The sequence below is a fragment of the Numenius arquata genome, chromosome 14 (assembly GCF_964106895.1).
Source record: "Numenius arquata chromosome 14, bNumArq3.hap1.1, whole genome shotgun sequence".
NCBI lineage: Eukaryota > Metazoa > Chordata > Aves > Charadriiformes > Scolopacidae > Numenius > Numenius arquata.
The window spans coordinates 4128261-4148859 of NC_133589.1; the positions used below are offsets into that span (position 1 = coordinate 4128261).

At 48.9% G+C, this 20599-nt stretch overlaps 1 protein-coding gene across 1 annotated transcript in view; it reads right to left on the bottom strand.

Annotated features, from left to right (window-relative positions):
* Nucleotides 1-837: 837 nt before the first annotated feature.
* The window catches only part of TNRC18 (trinucleotide repeat containing 18), a 56402-nt gene continuing 36640 nt past the window's right edge, over nt 838-20599 (bottom strand). Inside the window, exons 16-28 of the mRNA XM_074158252.1 lie at nt 13574-13813; nt 10748-11190; nt 9759-9923; nt 8754-8895; nt 8172-8289; nt 7812-7887; nt 7322-7430; nt 6284-6400; nt 5841-6005; nt 4015-5309; nt 3433-3669; nt 2895-2969; nt 838-2345 (exon numbers count right to left, since the gene is read on the bottom strand). Coding sequence (XP_074014353.1) covers nt 2139-2345; nt 2895-2969; nt 3433-3669; nt 4015-5309; nt 5841-6005; nt 6284-6400; nt 7322-7430; nt 7812-7887; nt 8172-8289; nt 8754-8895; nt 9759-9923; nt 10748-11190; nt 13574-13813 — 3389 coding nt within the window. The 3' untranslated portion in view covers nt 838-2138. The remainder of the gene's footprint in view (nt 2346-2894; nt 2970-3432; nt 3670-4014; nt 5310-5840; nt 6006-6283; nt 6401-7321; nt 7431-7811; nt 7888-8171; nt 8290-8753; nt 8896-9758; nt 9924-10747; nt 11191-13573; nt 13814-20599) is intronic.

Below are 20599 nucleotides of genomic sequence, written 5' to 3' on the forward strand. Positions count from 1 at the left end.
ACAAAACATAAACAAAACGAAACAAAAAAAAAAAAAAAAGACAAAAAACCTGGCTCTCCTTTCCTCTCGATTGTCTGAAATATCCTTGTGTTCCATAGAAGGCAGTGGGTTTTAAGTGCTTTCTATTTAACATTAGCATAAAATCTCTCTCTCGCGCGCTCTCTCTCTCGCTCTTTAAAATATGCTCACACAATTTGCTTCTAGAAGTACAGTACACTTTGAGCGTGGGGGGGGTGTGCCTGTTCCCAGATCATTTACAATCACAATCCAACAGGAAATAAAAAATAATATTCTAAACGTCAGACTGTGTTCATTTCTGTCGTTGGTTTTTTTTTTTTTCCTTTTTTTTTTATAATTTCATAATTTTTTTCACAGTTTTAAAAAGTTTATATTTATATATATATATTTATATTTATATTTATAATTAAAAAGTTGAATCCATTTAAAGACTTATAATACAGGAGGGCTAAAGAGTCTTTTGGTACATTAAAACTGTACAGGCTAGAACCGTGACTATCCGAGGCGCCGGTGGCCCGGGGTGGAGATGGTACGAGCTCAGCACCGTGTGGTTCGTTTAAAAGGACGAGGGGAGGGGTTCACAGGGGTGTCCCCCCTCCCCTGAGCCCCGGCCTCCAGTCTCTGGTACGCAGCCGGTACCAGGGCGGATAGTTTCCCAATCTGTCCTTGTTTTGAGCGTCCCCACCGGAGCCTGGGCCGTCGCTCCCGGCCGAGCCGGGCCCCGCTCCGCGTCCTAGCGATCTGTAGTGCGAGTCGGTAGTTGCAAAGATCAGTGCGTCTCTTGGAGTTTATTTTTTTGTTTGTTTGTTTGTTTGTTTTAAGTGCAAGGATGTTGCATCGTTGCGTGGTTCTCCTCCAGCCTCCCCCTCCCTCCAGCCAGGTGCAACCCTGGTGCGGCAGCGGCGATGCCACGGGTCCGGCGTGTGGCCAGCAGTGGGCCAGCTCCACAGAGGGAGGGAGGAGGCGATGGCGGCGGCTCTCCAGGAGCCGTGGGGAGGTTGGCCGGCTGGATGGAACAAGCTGAACGGTCCCCCCTGTCCCCAAGCCCAAGGTGGCAGTGGGGCTTTGGCTGTGGAAACGCCGCAGGCAGGCACGGCCAGGCTTCACGCTCTTATCCCCATTCCCATCAAATGAGGCGCGAGGGCTTCCCAGCAGCTCCACGTCTCTGCTCAGGCGAGGCATGGTGGGGTAAAGCTGGGCGAGGGATGGAAAATCCAATGGCCTGTGGTCTCCTCTGCTCTAAGCACCCAGCAGCAGCTTTTCCCAATCATTTCCTGCCCTCCTTCACTGCACGCTCCAAGACGAGTTCTTTGTTCGCCAAGTGTCATCCCTTTGCCATGCACTTGCTTTCCAGGCCAGGCAGGCTGCAGAGGGAAGAGGAAGGTGGGTTCAGACCATTTGTTCGAGGCAGTGGGACGGCAGCATCCCAGACTGGATGTTGGCTCATCTTCCACCCGGCTTCTCCCAGCCTGGAGGATCTCTTCTGCCATCTCTGTGCTGGGGCCAGCTCTGCCACGCTCCACACCACCGGCCAGGGGCCTCCAAGGAAAGGGAACCGCAAAAAGGCGCTGAGAGGATCAAGACGAGGCGCCGAGAGAGACTCATCTCCTTTCTCTTTCACCCTGTCCTTCCTAAAGGGTCATGCGAAACTGAGCAGGAAAGGGAATATAAGGACGGAGAGGAGCATACGCAGAAGGCTAGCGGGTGTCCTTCCACGTACAGGCAGCTTCCGAGTTACTGATGGGGGCAAATGACACAAAAGGGATCCCTCCTGCTGGGGGGGTCCCGCTGGTGAAATGATCATGAGACCCATGTGCTTTCCTGGACCAAAAGGAGGAAGGGAGAAGTTGGCCAAGTGTCACCTACTTAACGCCACTTCCAGAAGAGCCTTGGGCTTCAAACACCACCATCACCCAATGGCATCTTCCTCATGTCCTGTAACTGCTCCCCCAATCCCTTTCTTCAGCCCTCTCCTTCCTCCTTGTGTCTCTCGCGCTCTCCTGTCTGTAGTGTGACACAGAAGTCATGAGCATTGAAAGAAACAATCATGTCGTCTGAACAGGCACGTCCTCAGGTTTGTCCCGTCACTTCCCAGGGGGTGGCACGTGTCCCCTGGGCAGTCAGCAGATGACAGGGACCCCGTCGGTGTTGAAGATCATGCCCGTAGTGGGCTCATAGGTCCCTGCAAGGTAGTAGAGGTCCTCACTGTCCTGGTATTTCTTCGTCTTTAGCATCTGCTCATATTGATCCAGACCAACAACAAGACACTTGTGTGAGATGGTCTGGACATCGTTTTCATCCACATGAGAGGACTGATAGAGGGCTCGCTGCATTACAGGAACAGAAGGAGGGACACAGAAAGAAAAGGAGCAATTAGATTTCACAGGATTTACAGCTTCATATTCAATATGCAGGAAAAAAGCCCATCACAATTGCCCAGGGCTTGTGCTCACACTCGGGCAGAACTCCCTACTGGGCGGACACTGGGAATCTGCACAGGCCCAGGGGTGGTGTGGACACAATCCGTCCAGCACACTAAACCTGAGCCCTCACTCTCACCCAGCTCCCACCGATGGGAACACCGCGGCTCCCGAACGTATGGACAGGGGAATGTAGAGGCCAGGAGTTTGTCATCCTCATTTCAAGGATGCAAATGCAAAGACGGGTGCTGGATTCCAGCCCTCTGCTCCTCCCAACACCCAGCACCCGCAGCTACTCCCATCCTCCCAGAAACACCTATCCAAATTCCTGGGCACTGCGGACACAGCAGCTGAGGCAAAAAGCAAGAGCCAGAGAAGCTCAGGGGGCACTGTCCCCAGCAGCATTTGTTTTGGGTCCCCAGGGTCCCCTGCCAGCCCTCTCCCAACCTCACCAACCTCCATAAAGTCCTTCCTCTGGTTGGATGCCTGCAAAGCTGTGGATAGACTCCTGCCCGATTTCTGATCCCAGCGCTGTGCCCGAGAGGAAGAGAAAAGAGAGAAGAAAAGCAGGTCAATGAGTTGTTTTTCCATGCTATAACTTCCTGCCCACCACATGTGCCTTCACAACCTCAGCCCCCATCCACAGCTACTGGTAATAAATACCAAGAGCCTACTGTAAACCATACTGCACACAGGAACAAAATCCAGTGTTTCTGAGCACCAGTCGTTTTTACACTGTAAAAAGACTTGATGCAGCTCTTGATACTCTTTTTGGACCGACACAAGTCTTTATTTTCCAGTACCATAAATCCCACCCTTTCCCTGCTCAAGGGATACACACCAGGCCTGTTCACACCACAGGCAGCACCCACAACATGAAAAGATGGGGCCACTCCCCCAGTAACATACTGGCCCATGGGTGTTTTCCTCATCCTTGCAGAAAAAAAGGGAACAAGCAGCTTTGCAGCCCTCTCAGTAAAGGATACCAGCCTACCTTGCCTTCGTTGAGTTTCTTCCCAGGGTTGGTTTCTTCTGGGTGATAAAACCATTTGACTCGGACCACCATGTTATTCCCCCACGACTCCCACATGCTCTGGATGCGGCCAATGTAGGGCAGGTTGGGGCGGCCAGCTGAGAGGAAGACGGCACAGTCTCCGATGCGGATTATCTCTTTGCCCCGAACGATGGCCTTGTAGAAGAGCTTCCTGGCCTTCCCTTTCATTCCTCGTCTCTGCCAAGAGAGGATCACACAGGTGAGCAGCAGCCAGGGATTGCCCAGGTTTCCCCCACCCACCACCGCTTGCCCTGTCCTGCATCCCACCCTTCGCTGTTGGCAGAGCCACAGCGTCCACGGGCATCATTGCCATGGGAAACAGGGCAGAGGGACATGCCATGCAGGATGGCTCCCCTGACACAGTGAAGGCCAACCCCAATCTCCTTGGAAACTGGAGACCTTGGCTGGAGACACACCATGCCAGCAGTTTTATCACCCCAGGAGAAAGGAAAGCACATGGGTAAGAGGCACCACAAGGCAAAACACCAGGCACTACGGAGTGGTGGGAGAGGCTCTGTTTACCTGGGTGGGTTTCCCAAACCACTTCCAGAGCTGCCGTGCGGGGAGGAAAGCAGCGATCTTGGGCCTGTTCTCCACCGACGGCAGTCGCTGGCGCTTGGCCAGCTCCTTGGTGGTGGGCAGGTGGATGCCCTCGCGCTTTTTGGGCCTGCTCTTGTTGCCGCTCTGCTGTGGTGCCGGCTGTTGCACCGGCTGCTGCGCCGGCTGTTTCTGGCTCTGGGGGTGGGAGGAAGCGCGGGATTTCCCTGCCTGCTTGGTTTGCTTGGGTGGGAGGGTTTGCTGCACCGAGGAACTTGGCTGGGCCTCAGCTACTTCGTCATCAGAGCTACAGGATGAGTCTTCATCTGTAGTGGAAGAGGAAGAAGAGCTGGAGCTCGATGAAGAAGAAGTTGATGAGGCTGAGGAAGAGGAGGAAGAGGAGGATGAAGAGGAGCTGCTACTAGATGAGGAAGAGGAGGAGGAGTTGGAGGAAGAGAGAGGGGTGGATGCTCTTGAGCTGGCTGAGCTGCTATCCTGGGCTTCCCCTTGGTTCTTCTCAGCCTCCTCTTCTCCCTCTGACTCTGAGCTGCTGTCACTGCTGTTGCTCTCAGATTCCTCCACGGCTGCTGGAGCTGCTGCCTTTTCTTCCTGGTCCTTCGAAGCAGCAAGACTCTCCACTGAGCCATCGAACTTCCCTCCAAAGCTGGCAGGGGAAGGGTCTCCCTCAGCTGCTTTGCCTCGGGAAGATTTCTGCTTGCCCTCTGCACCCACTGCAGGGGAATAGCCCAGCCCCAACAGGCTCTTGCCGTCTCTGCGACTGGCCAGGTTCGAGTCCTCCAGCATCCTCATCGCCTCCTTCATCTTCTTTGTCTTTGGAGACATCACGCCCTCATGGTCCAGCTTGATCAGGATTTCGTTGTCATGCTTCCTCTGAGCCTTGACCATGGTGCCAAACTCCTGTGTCTCTTCCGTGGGCCGCCCTTTCTTGGCCTTGGCTTTTGACGCCGAAGCATCGCTGGAGCCAAAGGCTGCCAGCGTCCCTGGGAGGTCGCTGTAGGGTTCTGTGCCCAGGATGCTGCCAAACACAGCAGGCTGGTAGGTGGGTTGCGGGGGACTATGCAGCTTAGTGGAGATCTTCATCTTGCTGGCTTTTGACCGCTTTTCCTCTGTGGGGGCAGGAGAGCCTCCAGTCGGCAGTGGTTGCGATTTTCGTGACCCCTTCATGCTTGGCTTGCCCAAGCAGGCTGGCTTCTCCGGGACTGAAGAGGTAACAGGCGAAGACTCAACCTGATCCTTCTCTTCTGGCAAGGCAGCCTCTTCTGCAGAGGGGAAGAAACACAAAGGCATGATGATATCCATCCAGATAGGCACCATTAGCTCTGACACAACCAGACAACAATGCTGACTGGTCTCTGGCCAAGGGTGGCTTGTTAATGACTGCTCAGGTAACCCCAAAGAGGCAAAAGTCCTCCCTGCTCACTGAACTAAGCAGCCTGTGCCCATGGTAGGCAATGCCCAGTGATGCTGCTTCAACTGCAGGGGAACCAAACTGCAGATCTCCTGCATCTTTGGCCCTACTGATGGCTGCTGAGATGCTCAGCTGAAAAAGGGACCCTGCTCTGCAGCTCTGACTGATAGAAGGACGCTCTCGCAGCACAGGCTGGCTTCTGAGCTAGCCTCCTGCAAACCAGTCACAGCAGAGCAAGCTGATGAATGGATGCTCTTCACTCAAGCAGTGCATCCATTCCCCTCCAAATCTTGCCCCAGGCAACAGCTCCAACTTGGGGAGAAAGGTGAGGAACCAGGCAAGGACTCTCTCAACCCCAGGTCTGGCAGTGATGACAACCTACCAGCTTTTGCCTTGACACTTGGCTTTCTCCCTCGCCCCTTGCCCTTCGACACAGGCTCCTCTGACCCCAGCGTAGCTCCCTCTTTTACTTCTCCAGTGTCTTTGCTGGATTTACGGCTACGGCGCTTGGTGCTGGGCACCAAAAGGGCCGGGGAAGGCTCAGCACCTGGAAGAGGTTAAAGAGATGGTCAAATGCAATCAAATAACACATAAAATAGAAATGTGATACAGGAAACATATCCCTCCCAATTCTGCAATAGGGAACTGGGCCTTTTTCCCTATAGGTTATATCCCACCCTGGCTCTGCACATCTCTAATTGACGGTGCCATCTTTGTGACTGAAAGTCTGTGAACTTGGCCCAAAATCTCACAGGCAGGTGGCCTGAAACTCCCTACATTTCATAGTGGGAAGTGTCATGCAAAAATCTGAACAGCCAGACTCACACTGGATCTTGTAGTCAGGTGGGAGAAGCCGAATGTGAGACAGCGGGATACGTCCCGTGTCCCCATCATCAAACTCTACTGTGATGAGATCACCATCTTCCTCCAGATCCAGGGCTCCTGCGGGTTGGGGGAGCAGAAGATGGGATTAGGGACAAACATAAGACTACAAACCCTTTGCCAGAGAAGTGGGGATGTGGGGGAAGACAGGGATCCTGCACCAGCTCCAAAGCATCCCGTCCCCACCTCTCCTAGGCTGCGCAAGGAGAGCATAGAGGGCTCGCTCTGCAACAGAAAGTCCCTGATAATACTAAACCAGCCCAACCACTGTAAAATTTCCCAGTCAACACCACTGCTTCAGAACATAACAACTATTCCAGTTTGACTTCCCACCTCTTTCCCGTTTCCCTCTATTCTTGCAGGAATTCACTTCTCTGTTTTCACTGCAGTACCTTTTTTTCTGACCTGCATTTTGTAACTACTCTCAGCAGTAACAAACTCTTGCTTTTCACTTCCTCTCCAAGAGAAAAAAGCTGTGTTCCCACCCTCCCTTCTTGCAACAGCATCACTGGTCTGTAACTCGTAAGAAATTCTTCCCTTTTACACCTGTAATGTGAACAAAAGCCCAGAAGCAAGACAAGCCATGATAGAATTGTCCAGGGCTCTTCACTCACTTTTTAATGGGACCAGATGGGGTGGTGACGTGTCAGAGCTATGAGTGTGCAGATGATTTAGAAATCTCTATAATCTCAGAAATCATGGTGCCTAGGCTGGCATTAATTCTGACTTTTTAAAGTGTGTTGGATTTCCCTGATATTTCCTCAGACCACTTCCTACGAGAGCACATCTCCTGGACCAACAGGATGTTACTAAACCAGCATCATGATCGAGATGACCCGGAGGAGAAAAACGGGCCAGGCTCTGACCTCCAGGACACTCACATCAGACCTCAGGGTTTCCCTAGACAAGCCTGATATCCCTCAGGACACACAGACTGAGACATCCCTGGTTCACAGTGCAGAGCAGCCAAGGTGGCCTTACCTCGGACAACTGTCCCCGGGTAGAGGCACCGGTACTGCTGGCTCCAGTAGGCTGCAATCCTCGTGCCTTCGGGCAGGAATCGCACTGAAGGTGGTTTCACATCAATAATCTGATCGGGGCAAGAGGAAGGCAATTAACTGACATTCTTGGCACCAGCACAGACCATCCCACCACACCTGGCATGTAGCAAAACAGCTCTGGAGAAGGCAAGGGACAGTTTCCCTGCTGGGAAATGGCTTCCTCTCTGCTCACAGGGCAATGTGATGGACTATCCCTGCTGGAATACAGGCCTAGTGCCCACTGACAGTGGGGGAGCTCAGCTATGGGGCAGCGATCCACATCAACGGGAGCTCGGCTCAGACTGGTCATGGAGGTAGGACCAGAGCACCCCTGCAGCCTCGACTGGGCGAGGGGGAAGCTTCCAGCTAGTCTCCTCCATCCCAAAACAGGGCTCAGACACCGAGGACAGGCACCCTTAGGCCTCACATACCGCTTCCTGCAAGAGCTGCTCCAGGCAGTAAATGTGGGGACGGTTTCCCCTCTCGCCTTCCACCACCACACGGTATCTGGAACACAAAGGCCCAGTCAGACACGGCACGTGGAAAATATAGCCCCGATCAGCTAACACCTCCTGCTGAGCCCTATCACCAGTTTAATTGAGAGCATTTAGTAAGAGGTAATTGGGTTTTCCTCAGCGCTGATAAAGCAGAGTGAGCTCTCCTCCCCTCCCTGCCAGACTCTGTCAGTCTCTCTCCAGCCAGCTCTACACAACCCCCAGATCGATCCCTGCATCAGCTACGTCCCCATTCACTGGCAGAGCCCAGGTGGACACGGCAGCCCCTCCACTCACATGTCTGGTGAATGCACTGTCTTGACATGCCCGGCGTAGAGCAGCTTGTCATCCATGGGGATGAGGACACGCAGACCGTCTTTCAGCTCATCCTTGTCAATTATGCAGGAGCGGGGAGCTGTGAGGTGTTGGAGCAAGATGGGGATTAGAGAGCACCATACATGAAAAAGTGACTGCAAGGGCAGAAAGAAACCTCACACTCCCAGCACCATCATCCCCTAGGAAAAGGCCAGCAAGCCCTTTGCAGAAAGGGCTTGTTCTCTCTGATTAGCTCCTGCCAGAGGAAAATTTTGCCCTCTTGGTAATAATAAGTCCCCCCCTCTTAGTAATGATAATATACCAGTAAATGAAAATAGGGCAGCTCAGACACTGGGCTGCTTCTAGATGTCACAGTGGGCCACTCTGACAAGGCTTGGTTTTGGCAAGCCAAATTGACTGGAAAAGTGGTATCTCCACCCCAAGGACTTGTGGCTTTGCATGAAGAATGTGTGAAAGCAGCATAGTCCTCCTCCGAGCAGCTCTGGAAAACTTGCCCAGCTCCTCTAACTGTACAATTAGGCCCTCGGCCCCTCCTGCCCTCACCTGGTGTGAGCGGTCGCTCGACCAGCATGCTCAGTGGGATGTTCTCATCCTCTGAGAAGCTGCTGTCTTGGTTGGGTTCAAAATCCTCCTCTGCTGCCATGCTCTCCATGAGCTTGCTAACAGCTCCTCCTTTCCCTCGGTTCTGCAGGAGAGCGAGCAGCATGTCAGATGGATGACAAGAGGCAACAGCAACAGTCTGATCCCACCTCACCTTCCTCCAGCAACAAATAACCTGAGGATACTGGGACAAACTTGTCTCCACTCTCAGCAATGTTAATCACACAAAGAGTTAAGTGGGTGTACTCAAACTTGCTTTTTGGTTGAATAAAGACCTTTGTTTTTCTGAGCTTATTTCCCAGCATCGTTGACAGCTGACATGAAGCTATTTCACACATCCTAGCACATCTCACTCCTGGAGGTTAGGAGAGATGCTGTGGAGCAGACAGCTGTAGCTCTGCTCTGCATTCACCATCTCTGCACAGTGATCCTGAGACCCTTTCTTCACTAAACAGACAGCAGGCACCATTCCTATTTCTTCTCAAAGCCGCAAGAGTCATTTCTTGCTGTTACATGCAGACCATAAGCATTACACTCAGAAACTATGTGAGTGGACACAGTAATGTGTGCTATGAGAGAAGACACGCTACAGCAATGGAGCAGAAACCAGCTGTGACCTGGCTCACCCAGTGCTGAGCAAAGCAACTCCATCACCATCTCCTTGGTCCTTGCTATTCATGAAGGCTCTCTCTCCACCCCGTGGCAGCCTTAGAGAAAATTCTGCCTGCGCGTTCATTTGGGGATGAAGGCAAACGAACACCAGATGGTAGCAGCAGCTACTACCTGATAGTCTTCCTTGGATTTTAGACTTCTCAAACCAGCATTCTGCCTGTAACACACCCAGCAAAACCTGCCTGTTTTCCCTCCCTCACACTACAACAGTTCAGGAAAAGAGCAGGACTCTGCCAGCAACCCTCCCGTTCACCCAGACTAGAAGCAGCCCCTCACCTCTTTTTTCACCTCCTTGGCTTTCACCTTGGCTTTGCTCTTCTTGGTGGAGCCCAGGGCATTCGCCAGGCTGACACGAACATCAGATGGGGAGCTAGGGATGCCAGGAGGAGACATGGATGAGGAGGAAGAGCAGCACGGTGTTTCTTTACCCTTCTTCCGCTGCTAAAAATAAAACACTCCAAATGAGTAAAGAGAGGATTGGTAAAGATCTAGGCCCAGGGAAAGGTGAAAGGCGGAGCAAAGCAGGCTGTCCACAGGTAGGATGACTTTCAGCCAGCAGTTAGTTCACTGACTGCACCACATCCTACATCTCCCAGCTCTGTTTTCAGGCTTCATACATTAAAGAGCTTTCATTACCCTGGAGACCAATTCCCGCCCATCAAGTCTTCCCCCAAAGAGCTCCAAAAAGATCCCAGCTGGCCCATGTCACAACTAACTTGTCTAACTCTCCCCACAATCAGTGCTTCTCTGTAACGCTGCCATGAACTGAACCGGAGCCAGACGGAGCCAAGATTTCAGCCAAGATGAACAGCCAGCAACCCAGAGATCACTGCCACCACCAGCCAGAGACAGCCCTCAGAAGACACCACCTAAAAGGTGAACAGCCTTAAAGGCCAGCATAGGGTCCACAGCTCAGCAAGGGGGTAAGGTTGTGCAGAGAGCGGGAGAGACATTTCACAGATATTTTAATGCAGGATGTCCGTTCCGGCCAATCTAAGAAGGATGGATTTGGGACATGGAGGGTGACACAAGTAACTTGCCCTGTTCAAACACAACAGGCTTTTACTCCCTGTGAGTCAGATCCAAGCCGGACAGCTCCTCCAGGTGTATGTGGGGCTGGCAGAGGTGACAAGGGACAGCAGAAGAGCACTGGGGCAACCACTGAGACACGACTCAACTCTCCTCTGCCCGAGCGAAGTTAATCACCCTCCCGTCACCCTCAGCTCCCAGGGGTCCCACACCAATTCTGCCAGCGCATTTCTCACCTTGCTTAGCTCTTTCCTCTCCTTCCCCTTGCTGCCCTCCTTTTTGGGGCTCATGGGGGCCCCCTTGCCACAGCGCCCAGGCTTGGAGACAGGAGTGGAGCTGGCAGGCGCCACAGGGGTCAGCATGGCTGAGGATGTGGTGGCATCATGGAGGAAGATCCGCTCACTCCGGCGTCGGTTCCACAGGTCATCATCGCTGGCCTCCAGCCCAAACTCAAAGCTCAAGTCCTTGGGGGACTTGAATTTCTTCAGCTTGCGGCCTTTCTCAGACCCAAGCTTGGCTTTGTCAGTGCTCCCAGATCCGGAGTCGAGGTTGCTGGGGGCCTGGCTTGGTGGGATGCTGCTTCCCTCCAGTGACCCCTTCTTTCCCCGCAGCAGCCCTGAGGGTGACTTCTTCCTGATCTTGATCTCACTCTCCGAGTCCGTGTATTCAAACTCTGTCCCTAGGTACAAAAGATTTAACCATCAGTCAAAGCCCTGGCTGAGCCAAGATGGAACATGTCCTGCTGGAAGCTTTTGGGCTCCATGGGAGATACCGTATCTGTTCAACAGAGCCCTTGCTTGTTCCCCTTTCCGATTCCAACATCCCTCAAATCTGCATGTCCACCCCATAAAACACTGCCTTCCCTGAAAACAAGTCTCCCCTGCCCCAAAACACAGCCCACCCATTCAGGCAGTGTGGTTCACGGTGTTCCCTGCCTCCATTTTCTCCCTCTTCCCACAACCAAAACCCTGCAGGGAAGTTCTGAAGAGAAAAGATACTCTAACATTTGCCCCTCCACAAAAAGAAGTCGCTTGGCTGAAGTAAAGCACAAACCCCACAAGCTGAGCCTTCCTCCCCTCCCAGTGGGAGTCCTCTCTGGTCTCCCCTTCGTTTCAGAAGAACAATGTCTTTAACGAATTGAATAAACCTGTATTTCAAGCTTATTTTTTCCCATTGGCCAACACTCACCACAGATCTTTTTATTGGCTCAGGTAATCGCCTTAAAGTCAAGAGAGGAAAATGATCTTTTGTCTGTGGCAAATGGAAATCCCCTCACACCGGCCTCCGCTCAGCACCACGGGCACAGCAGTACCCAGAGGCCTGAAATATTGTATTAACGCCAAGATGTTCACCACCTTCAGTGTGTTTCCCTCCCCAGAACCTGATAAAGGAGAGCAAGATCATACATTTCCAGGGGCAGAAGGGAAACTGAGGCAGGAGCTACACACCCAGCAACATGGCAAAGCACTGTGGCTGCACAGGCACTGCGCCATCAATGGGATACAAACAGCCAGGAAGAAACTTGCCCGAGGTCGTGTAGTGAGTCTATGCTGCAACAAGAGACTGAGCCCAGATTTTCTAAATACATTTATTTCCCAGGGCTCTGCACCTCATAGGATGGCAGAACATGTCTGAAGATGTGTAGAAACACCAGCGGAACCCGGTTCTCCCTCTCCAAAAGGCATCATCAGCCAAAGAGGTCTTTCTTGTATCCTTCTCCAACCTGCTGTGGATCTGCCCTCTCTGCACACACATCTGTGCGACTCTGCTTCAGACCAACAAGGTCTGAAATCAGGCCTCGCTTGGCAGAATCTCTTCCCAAGCCCAACAGTGAACGGCCCCTGCTGTGACAACCACTACTGGCAGAAGACCCTTGAGAAAGGACATACAGGACTGACCAAAATTCACGTGGGTAAATGAAAACGTATGAGGCACACACATGGAGAGCATCTTCTCTCAGTCCTTCTCTCTCAAATACGCTCACTTTCCTGGGTAAATTCAGTCTGCAGGAACCTGCTCTCATCTTCTACCCAAACCTCTTCCCCTGAGACAGCCCCAGCACGAGCAGAGAAAGAGCAAGCCTGTCAAAATCAAAGCTGGCAAGGCTCAAAATGAAAAACCCACTGGAAATTACAACACTCCTTCTCTCTCACTGCCGCATGAGGCAATTTCTAGATGCTTCCAGTTTCAAGGAGGGCAGGTTACAAGACGATAAATTCTTAAAAGAGAGGCTATTGGAACAAGTTGGCAAAAGCCTAATATAGCATGGAAACAGTGCTAAAACAAGCCGGGCTCCCAAGGAAGACACCATTTTCCATTCTGAAGCATGCTATAAATTCCATTATCACTTAATAAATATTAATAGAAAATTTATAAATGAAGCCCATATAGATCTGTCTGACCAGGAACGATGTCACCAATGGGCACTTGTGCAGCAGGGCATGGGGAGGGGAAGAAATGAAACTCCAATTACGTGTAACACACTGAAACTGAGACAGAGACGGGGACAGAAACACAGGGTCTGGCGCTGCAAACACATGAGCAGAGGAAGGAATGCTTGTTTCAAGTCTTGCTGCCTGTTTCTATGAGGACGTTGATGGGACAGGCCAACCGAAGGGGTTTTTCTTCTGCTTGGGTGTCTCTGCTTCTCTTGGGTATCTAGGATCAGCTGCATTTAGCACATGCTCCCTTCCCTAAAATGTAACAGCACTTCGGTGCCGTCAGCACTGTGTCCAAGGGGACACAGTATCCCATCGCTTGCCTTTGCAGTGCGACTGTTAAGGATTTGCTAGGTAGGAAGAAGAGGAAACTTTGAGAAAGCCACAGGCAACTGCCCCTACGGAGGTCATGGCTGCAGCTGCTTAACCTGCCATATCCATGACTGCTTCTTGTTTTCTTGCCAGATGATCCCCCCCGCCTTCAGCATCAGGACCAAGTAGCCAAAAGCAAGGAAAGAGCAAGACAGTGTGTCTGGGTAACAACCTGCTCTCTTGCAGCACAGCTGGGACCTCCCGAACCTTCCACCTTGTCCCCCTGGCACCAACCCCAACTGTGCAACTCACCCATCAGGCTCTGCCGCTCCTCCTTCTTCTTTGCCTTCTGCTTGGCCTCCAGCTGGATGATGGAAAGCGGAGGGGGAACGATGGGGCTGGGCATTGCGCTGGCAGCAAACCTTGCTAGAAGGCCCAGGCCGCTCTCGTCAAGAGCAGGTGATGAAAGCCTGTCGGTGCCGTCAGTCCCATAGTCCTCTGCCTCCTCCTCTTCCTCTTCATCCTCCTCTTCTTCTTCCTCCGAGCTAGAATCTAGCACGCAGAAAAGAGGGAGCCCATTACAAACCTCATGGAGTTGTGCATCAGCCACATTTCCACCCCGAACCGATAACCCTCCTGCTGCTCTGTGCTCATCTAAGAAGCACTGAAGCCACCCATGAGCTGAGCCAGAAGATGTTGGCCACGGACACACGTGTCCTTATAGCCACTATCACCCTGCCTATCACCACCCTGGAAGGACACAGAATACAGGGTACGGCAAAAAGGATCCCTTCAAGGCGAGGGAGGGAAGAGCAGGGTGTTGGCAGAGATTTGAAAAGGATGCCACGCACCCCTTCCCTGCAGCTTTCAGGAGGAATTAAAAGCTTAATTCCTTTGAAAATCCCAACCTCGGAGCTGTGGGATTCCCCTCCCGCCCACCACCTCTTCCTCCATAACAAAATCCATTAGCCTAATCAGAATCAGAGATCAGCATGGAAGGGGAATACCGGAGATCAGCCTGCGCCATGGCAGGAGGCAAGGAGGACAGAGAGAGGAGAAGGGGCAGGAGGCAAAAATGCAAAGAGGGGGAGGGAAATAATACTTTGAAAGCAATGGATTTGGAATGCGTAAGGGGGGAAAGTGTAGGAAGTGTTGGAGACGAGGAACGTTTAAACGCTCTGCCTCAAAACTCTCCGTGCCTTTCATTTCCCTCTCTACAGCTCAGGCTAAGGAAGCCCAGCTCTGCACAGGCAGGAAGAGCTGCCCACAGCCCAAAAATCTAATTTTGGCAAAGAAATCAGCCTCAATACCTGCCTCGGCTGACACCCGCAGAAAGCAGTAGGCTGGGGTTTTTCCTTTACGGTGTGTATATATGGCAGGTATTTTTGGGGGTAGATGCTCTGAGAGTAGCACCTCTCCCTTCCTACAGCACTTCCCAAGAGTCTGTCATCAGCTCAAAGGCAATTAATTTTAGTGGCATCTCATCCGGTTAGTGCTGGTGAGCGAGAGTCACTACACAAATGCACATATACCACACACATACATATACACACACATATATGAGCACATAGAAATATATATATATATATATATAACTGCAAAAAAAGTGGGTCTGGAAAAGATATTTCATTTTTCTTGAAATTGAGGGCTTAAGTGGGATCATGAAGGTGGATGGAAAATTTCCACCGCTAGCAGGAGCCCTGCTCTCCCTGCCTCAGCCCGCTCGGCAGCCGCTACCCCTGCGTCTGAAAGCCAGCCAAATGAGAAACCAGATCCCTTCAAAATGAGCTGGAATGAACAAGAAAATCCTTTTCTTTTCACGTATGCCCTTTGGGATGGATAAAAACGTCCTCAACACTTGGTTGTTTAAAAAAAAAAAAGAGTACAATAACACAAGTGCTATTTTTCCACTTTGGGTTATTTTTCCATGACATTAGAAATAACAGAAATATCAGAAAATAGTGTTCTCATCAACATTTTATCAACTGAAGTAATGGCCAGCTATTGTTTTTTTGGTGTTTCATTGCAGGTTTTTTTTAACAAAGAGAGCTTTTCTCCGTAGCACACATCAGGTAGTCACAGAATACTAATTTTTAACTGCATAAAAATCCCTTCCCCATTTCAGTTGCTCAGGCTGGTTCCTTGTGATATAAAATGCTACTAAACCTACAGTCCTGCAGTAAATACCAAGAAATCCACAGCCCCGCTCACTCCTTGCATAAAAACCACATGCAAAAAAAAAAACCAAAACCACAGCAAATTAGGATCAGATTCCTTCCCCTACCAGAAAAGGGGGCACAAATGCTGTTTTTCTACATTTTGCCAAAAAGAAAACAAATCCAGATGAACTCGGCTATTCTGAGACGCAGAAACCACCTGCCTGAAAAGCAGCAAAACCGTGCCTGAGTTCAGTGACACACCACGGGGTATCGAGACCCCCCCCATACATCCCATTTGGCTCCGAAATTCAGTAATTCTCAGCAGAACCAGAAAAAAAAAAAATTGAAAAAAAATCAACCTGTACAGCCCCTCATGTCAGACCTAGAGAGCCAGCCGAGCGGAGAGCAGCTCACTGAGCAGCTGGGGAAGGAAAACAGGCAAAAAAAAAGGGAAAATTTGCAGGAAAATCCCTCCACAACCTGTCCCACATGAATTTTCCGCAGCACCGCTCCTTCGGCACTTAAAGACTCTGCACGTGCGAGGGCACAAGGGTGCCCAGCAGCTACGGTATTTCAAACACACCAAGGTAAAACAGATTTAAAAGCCAGGATGAAAGCGGCTATTACTCACGCTGCAGAAAATGTACGCTACAATAACGTACCTGGCAGTTATTCTAACCCCCTTCAAATATACGGTGTCACACTATGGGAAAGGCAACTGAAGATAGTCTCCTGTCAGCATTTTTACCAAAACGCTTATATTTTTATCTGCATGGGATTCAATTTGCAGCCTGAAAATAAACACATTTTAACACATTCACAGCACAGATACTATCCTCCTCCACCTCTCCCGGCAAGGGCAGATTTTGCTAACTCTGCTCCACAGGCACAGCACAATCCCTGCTCCTGATTTTCCAAGGGACAAAAACTAAACAAATGGAACAAAAAAGAACACATTTGGGGCTCTGCTCCAAACCCACATGCTTCTAAACTAAGTCCCCAAATTTATGGTCCTGGTGGCAAATAAGCTGTTGGTGCTCTATGGCCATCTGCACGGCTTCTTGGAGAGACTCGTGATGCCTGTATTTAATGTCAAGCAGGAGTTTTACTCCTACTGTACCCAAATAATGGGTGGGCTTAAAACGAAGTAAGCACAGATGCCTTTACACAATTGAAGCCTCATTTTTTTCTCCCGAAAAGGTGATTTTTAGTTAACAATGAGGAAAAAGACCTTTTAAAAAATCATTTTTTCCTTCAACGGTAATTCTGTTAACACTGAACAAGCCTAAGGGAAAAATATTCGAAGTTAAAAATATCTTTTCTAATTGACATTTTTAAGAGCATGTATATGTGTGTATATACCCACACACGCAACCACACATGTACATACAACTCTACAGCCAAAACAAACAATAAATTCATATTTAAGTGCTACTGGTGCCAGATAAACTACAGCCAAAGAAGATTTTTTTTCCCTAAAATTTTTACCTGCATTAAATTAAAAACCAAACCCAATTAAAAATACTAAACTTTCTCACTGCTTTTAACAGCTAAGCTGCCACGGTATTTTACTGTAGGAGAGCAGTAAATGAAGATTTGTTAATGATGAACAGAAATTGGTTAAGCAATTTGGTTTTTAAAGACTGATGTAACAAGACAGATTGAGGGGGATGTGGAGAGGAAAAGCTTGGGAAAGGGGGAGTAAAAACACACACTTAAAAGAGTCATTTCACATTGTAAAAAAAACAGCATGATTTTCTCATAACACCAAGCAGGCCTATAGCATACAAAGCAGGCTAAGTACAGGCAGACTTTAGACAGCTACTGGGTCATTGACATCTGATTTGTGTGATCTGTCCAAATTCTGGAGGTTACTTATTTTTGAATGTCCAATTTAAGATTTTACCTTTTTTTTTTTTTGGTCAAACAAGCCAATTCTCATAATTGAATGATTTTTTTTTCCCCCCATATGTGCTGTGCTGCTGACTCCAGAAGTACTTATAAAAATTAAAAATATTACAACTATCACATGGGAATGACTGTGTAGGGAGTGAGTTATCCCTGTTTCTTTTTTTTTTTTCATTGAGATAAAATCGTCCTCCAAGTCAGGGAAAGGAGAGCAGGGAAGAAGGTACTAATTTCTTAGTAATTTTCAAAGGAAAACAGGGTATTGAGGAGGAGGAGGAAGTATTGATCTTCGGCCTCGGGAAGCTCATGTTATTACCTATCTGATGGTTTTCAAAGGTCCCATGTGGCTTTGGGTCACATTAGCAGTTTCCTCTCCAAGGTGATTGGATGAAAAACCACAAGCTTTGCCCGTTATCAGAATGGCAATGTGGTGGTCTGCATGGTCTGCAAGAAAGCAGCATGTCCCTACCTCTTCTAACTCAAACCAGATGAAAAAAGGTCTCTTCCTGCAGGTACATCTCTTCCTACATCTGACATAGATGGTGGCAGGGCCATGGCTAGCCAATTATCTGTTATTTAATGAATCTACATTGTGGCTCAGAAACCTCTAAGGACAGTGGCAGAGCCTTTGCAGGCAGCCCCATGGCTTCTCTTCTTGGACCCGTCTTCCCTTTGCTGGGTTAAGGGGTTCTCCAAAAGTAGTTCTGCGAACAGCCAAGCATTTCTGGAGTCCTCAAACACATACACACAAGCAAACCTTCCATGTGAGACTCTTCATGGACAGAGGAAAGTCAAAAGCAGACAGCAATCATCTTCAGAGTTAAAATAACCAAGAGAATGCAAAAAGCTACGTGTCATTATTCATGGAGGCAACATCGAAACATCTGAGGCTGACAGATGACATAAAGAAAAGTTATTTTGCCTACCTACATAACAATGGTCAAGGTTCGGGTTCATGGCTAGTGACCCTCGCTGAGAAGTGTCTGCCCTACAACCAGCCAACCACTTTGCTTCTTTAGTGCAGCGTGAGAGCAAATGCAAGAGACCGACACAGACATTCAAAGCATCATGGATAGGGGCAGGGGTGAAAGGGTTGGTCAAGCAGCTGCAAGGAGAAAGCGAGCACTTCTAGAAAAGCTGAGGTTATTAATCGGTTTAGTATCAGGGAAAGCCATTAAGAAACCCTATTACCCAAATATCCCTTCAAGTAATGCTTCTGAGAAAGAACAGGCAAAAAAAAAAAAAAAAAATCATTTGCAGAAAAAAAACCCCGAAGTTGTAACCAATAATCCCTCCCCGCCTCCCCCTCCGTGCCCACCTCCCACCCCAGGAGGTTTTGCATCTTTGGTTTCCCCACCATTAAATGACTTTACAATGCATTTCCCCATTTGTTCCAGATTCCCCAACCTCCTCCCATACCCCCTCCCCAGACTTTATCCCATAAAACTGGGGTTTTCATTTTTTTTATTTTTTTAAAGCAGACAGGTTACTTGAAAAATAGACAAAGCCAGTTAGGGACAAGTTACCTGTCTGCTTACCTGGAGCAAAACCAAAAAGCAAACCCCCCCAAAAAACCCCCAAGAACTTGGCACCTAAAGGGGACTGATATCCTCAAAATTTCCAACAGCAGCAAAATAAACAAAGAAAAGATGCAGGAAGGAACAGGGAAGGGAAGAATGGAAGTTAACGCAGACTCTTCATGGAAATGTGGCAATCTCACCCTTACATAAAATCCACCATCCCCAGAAATCTTGGGGTTCTCTAAAGAATTTTTTTTTTTAAAACACGTATTTCTCTCTTTTGGGTTTTCTTTGAAATGCATTGGTGGATCCAGCCCAGAGCCACATCAAACCAAATCAGCATTCCATATCTTTCTGCTGTGTTTGATAATTTATTTATTTTTTTAGCTTAAATTATCTTTCTTTGGAGAAAAAAAAAAAACACGTACATGGAGAAAATTAACATCAAAAAACTGAGAAAAAAACAAAACAAAAGCAAAACTATCTAGCCCCATTTTCAATTAACAGCCGTCTGAGCAGTGTGAAATACTAAAAGGCTTTTGCTGTCCTACATCCAGATCTGCCGTGTAACTTAGATGATAACAACTGGGGATGCTCTTGCTTAGCATTCAACCCAGATGAGCTACTTTCTTTTGGGAGCTGAGGGCTCATTAAAATGACCTTTCCCCATGATTATTATTTAATGAGTACGCTCTAAAACAGAAACCCCTTGTGTCTCTGGAGGAAAAGTCTCAAGTAATCTCTTTTCCCACTGAAGTACTAATGACAGGCTGACAAAAAGAAGCTGCAAGAAAAAAACTGGGGTGAGGGTGAGGGAGGGAAACTGCAGAGTCAAATTTAATGCAGTAATTGCCACATCCTTGAACACTGTGGGTTACGTCTGGGCATCTGAAAAAAAATTACCACCCAAAAAACAAGACGCAAAAACTTGCTGTATACGTTTTAAAAAGTGAAAAATAAAATTTTCTGGCTGTTAAATAATGGGGACCTTACACCCAGCACCCTCCTGCAGCAGCAACAAGGACCAACTGCCTCAAGTCTGTCAACAGAGGAAAAAAACTGGAAAAGAAAAAAAAAAACCAACCAAAACTGGGTGAACAAAACAGAAATTAAATTAAAGGGGCTGGGGGTGGGGAAATGCCTAGGCTTTATCTGGACAAAGGCAGCAGGGATATTTGAATAATAGAGAGTACCCCAGACTAGGTTAATTCCAGTTCTACTCATGGGGAGTGGGAGCAGGAGGGGGATGCAGAGCAGGATGAAGTGAAGCGGCAACCTAATCGCCTGATAAGAGACACAGCAAGAGAGACAAGGTACACAGGTTTAGTTAAAAATGAACTCGATATGTTTAATAAAGCTTGGTATACCAAATCGCAGTACAAACATCAAGTCACACGGCCACACAACAGTATCCCGGTATTTAAAAAAAAAAAAAAGGAAAAAGGGAAAGGAAAAAAATAAGGAAAGTAGTTAAAAAAAAAACAAACCTCCTTCTAATCCTCTACAAGACTCATGCCAAAATAAAATAATAAGAAATAAAATAATAATAATAATAGTAATAATAATAATATAATGGTGGTGGTGGCAGCAAGGAAGACAGTGAGGGAAAAACTGAAGGGAGGAAGGGAACAGGAAAGCAGGGAGAGTTGGAGACTAAAACCCAGTTGATATAAAAGCTCTAAAAGAGCCAGCCAGTAATAATATCACAATGATACAGGTACAAAAAGGGTAAAAAATAAACGTCGAGCTGA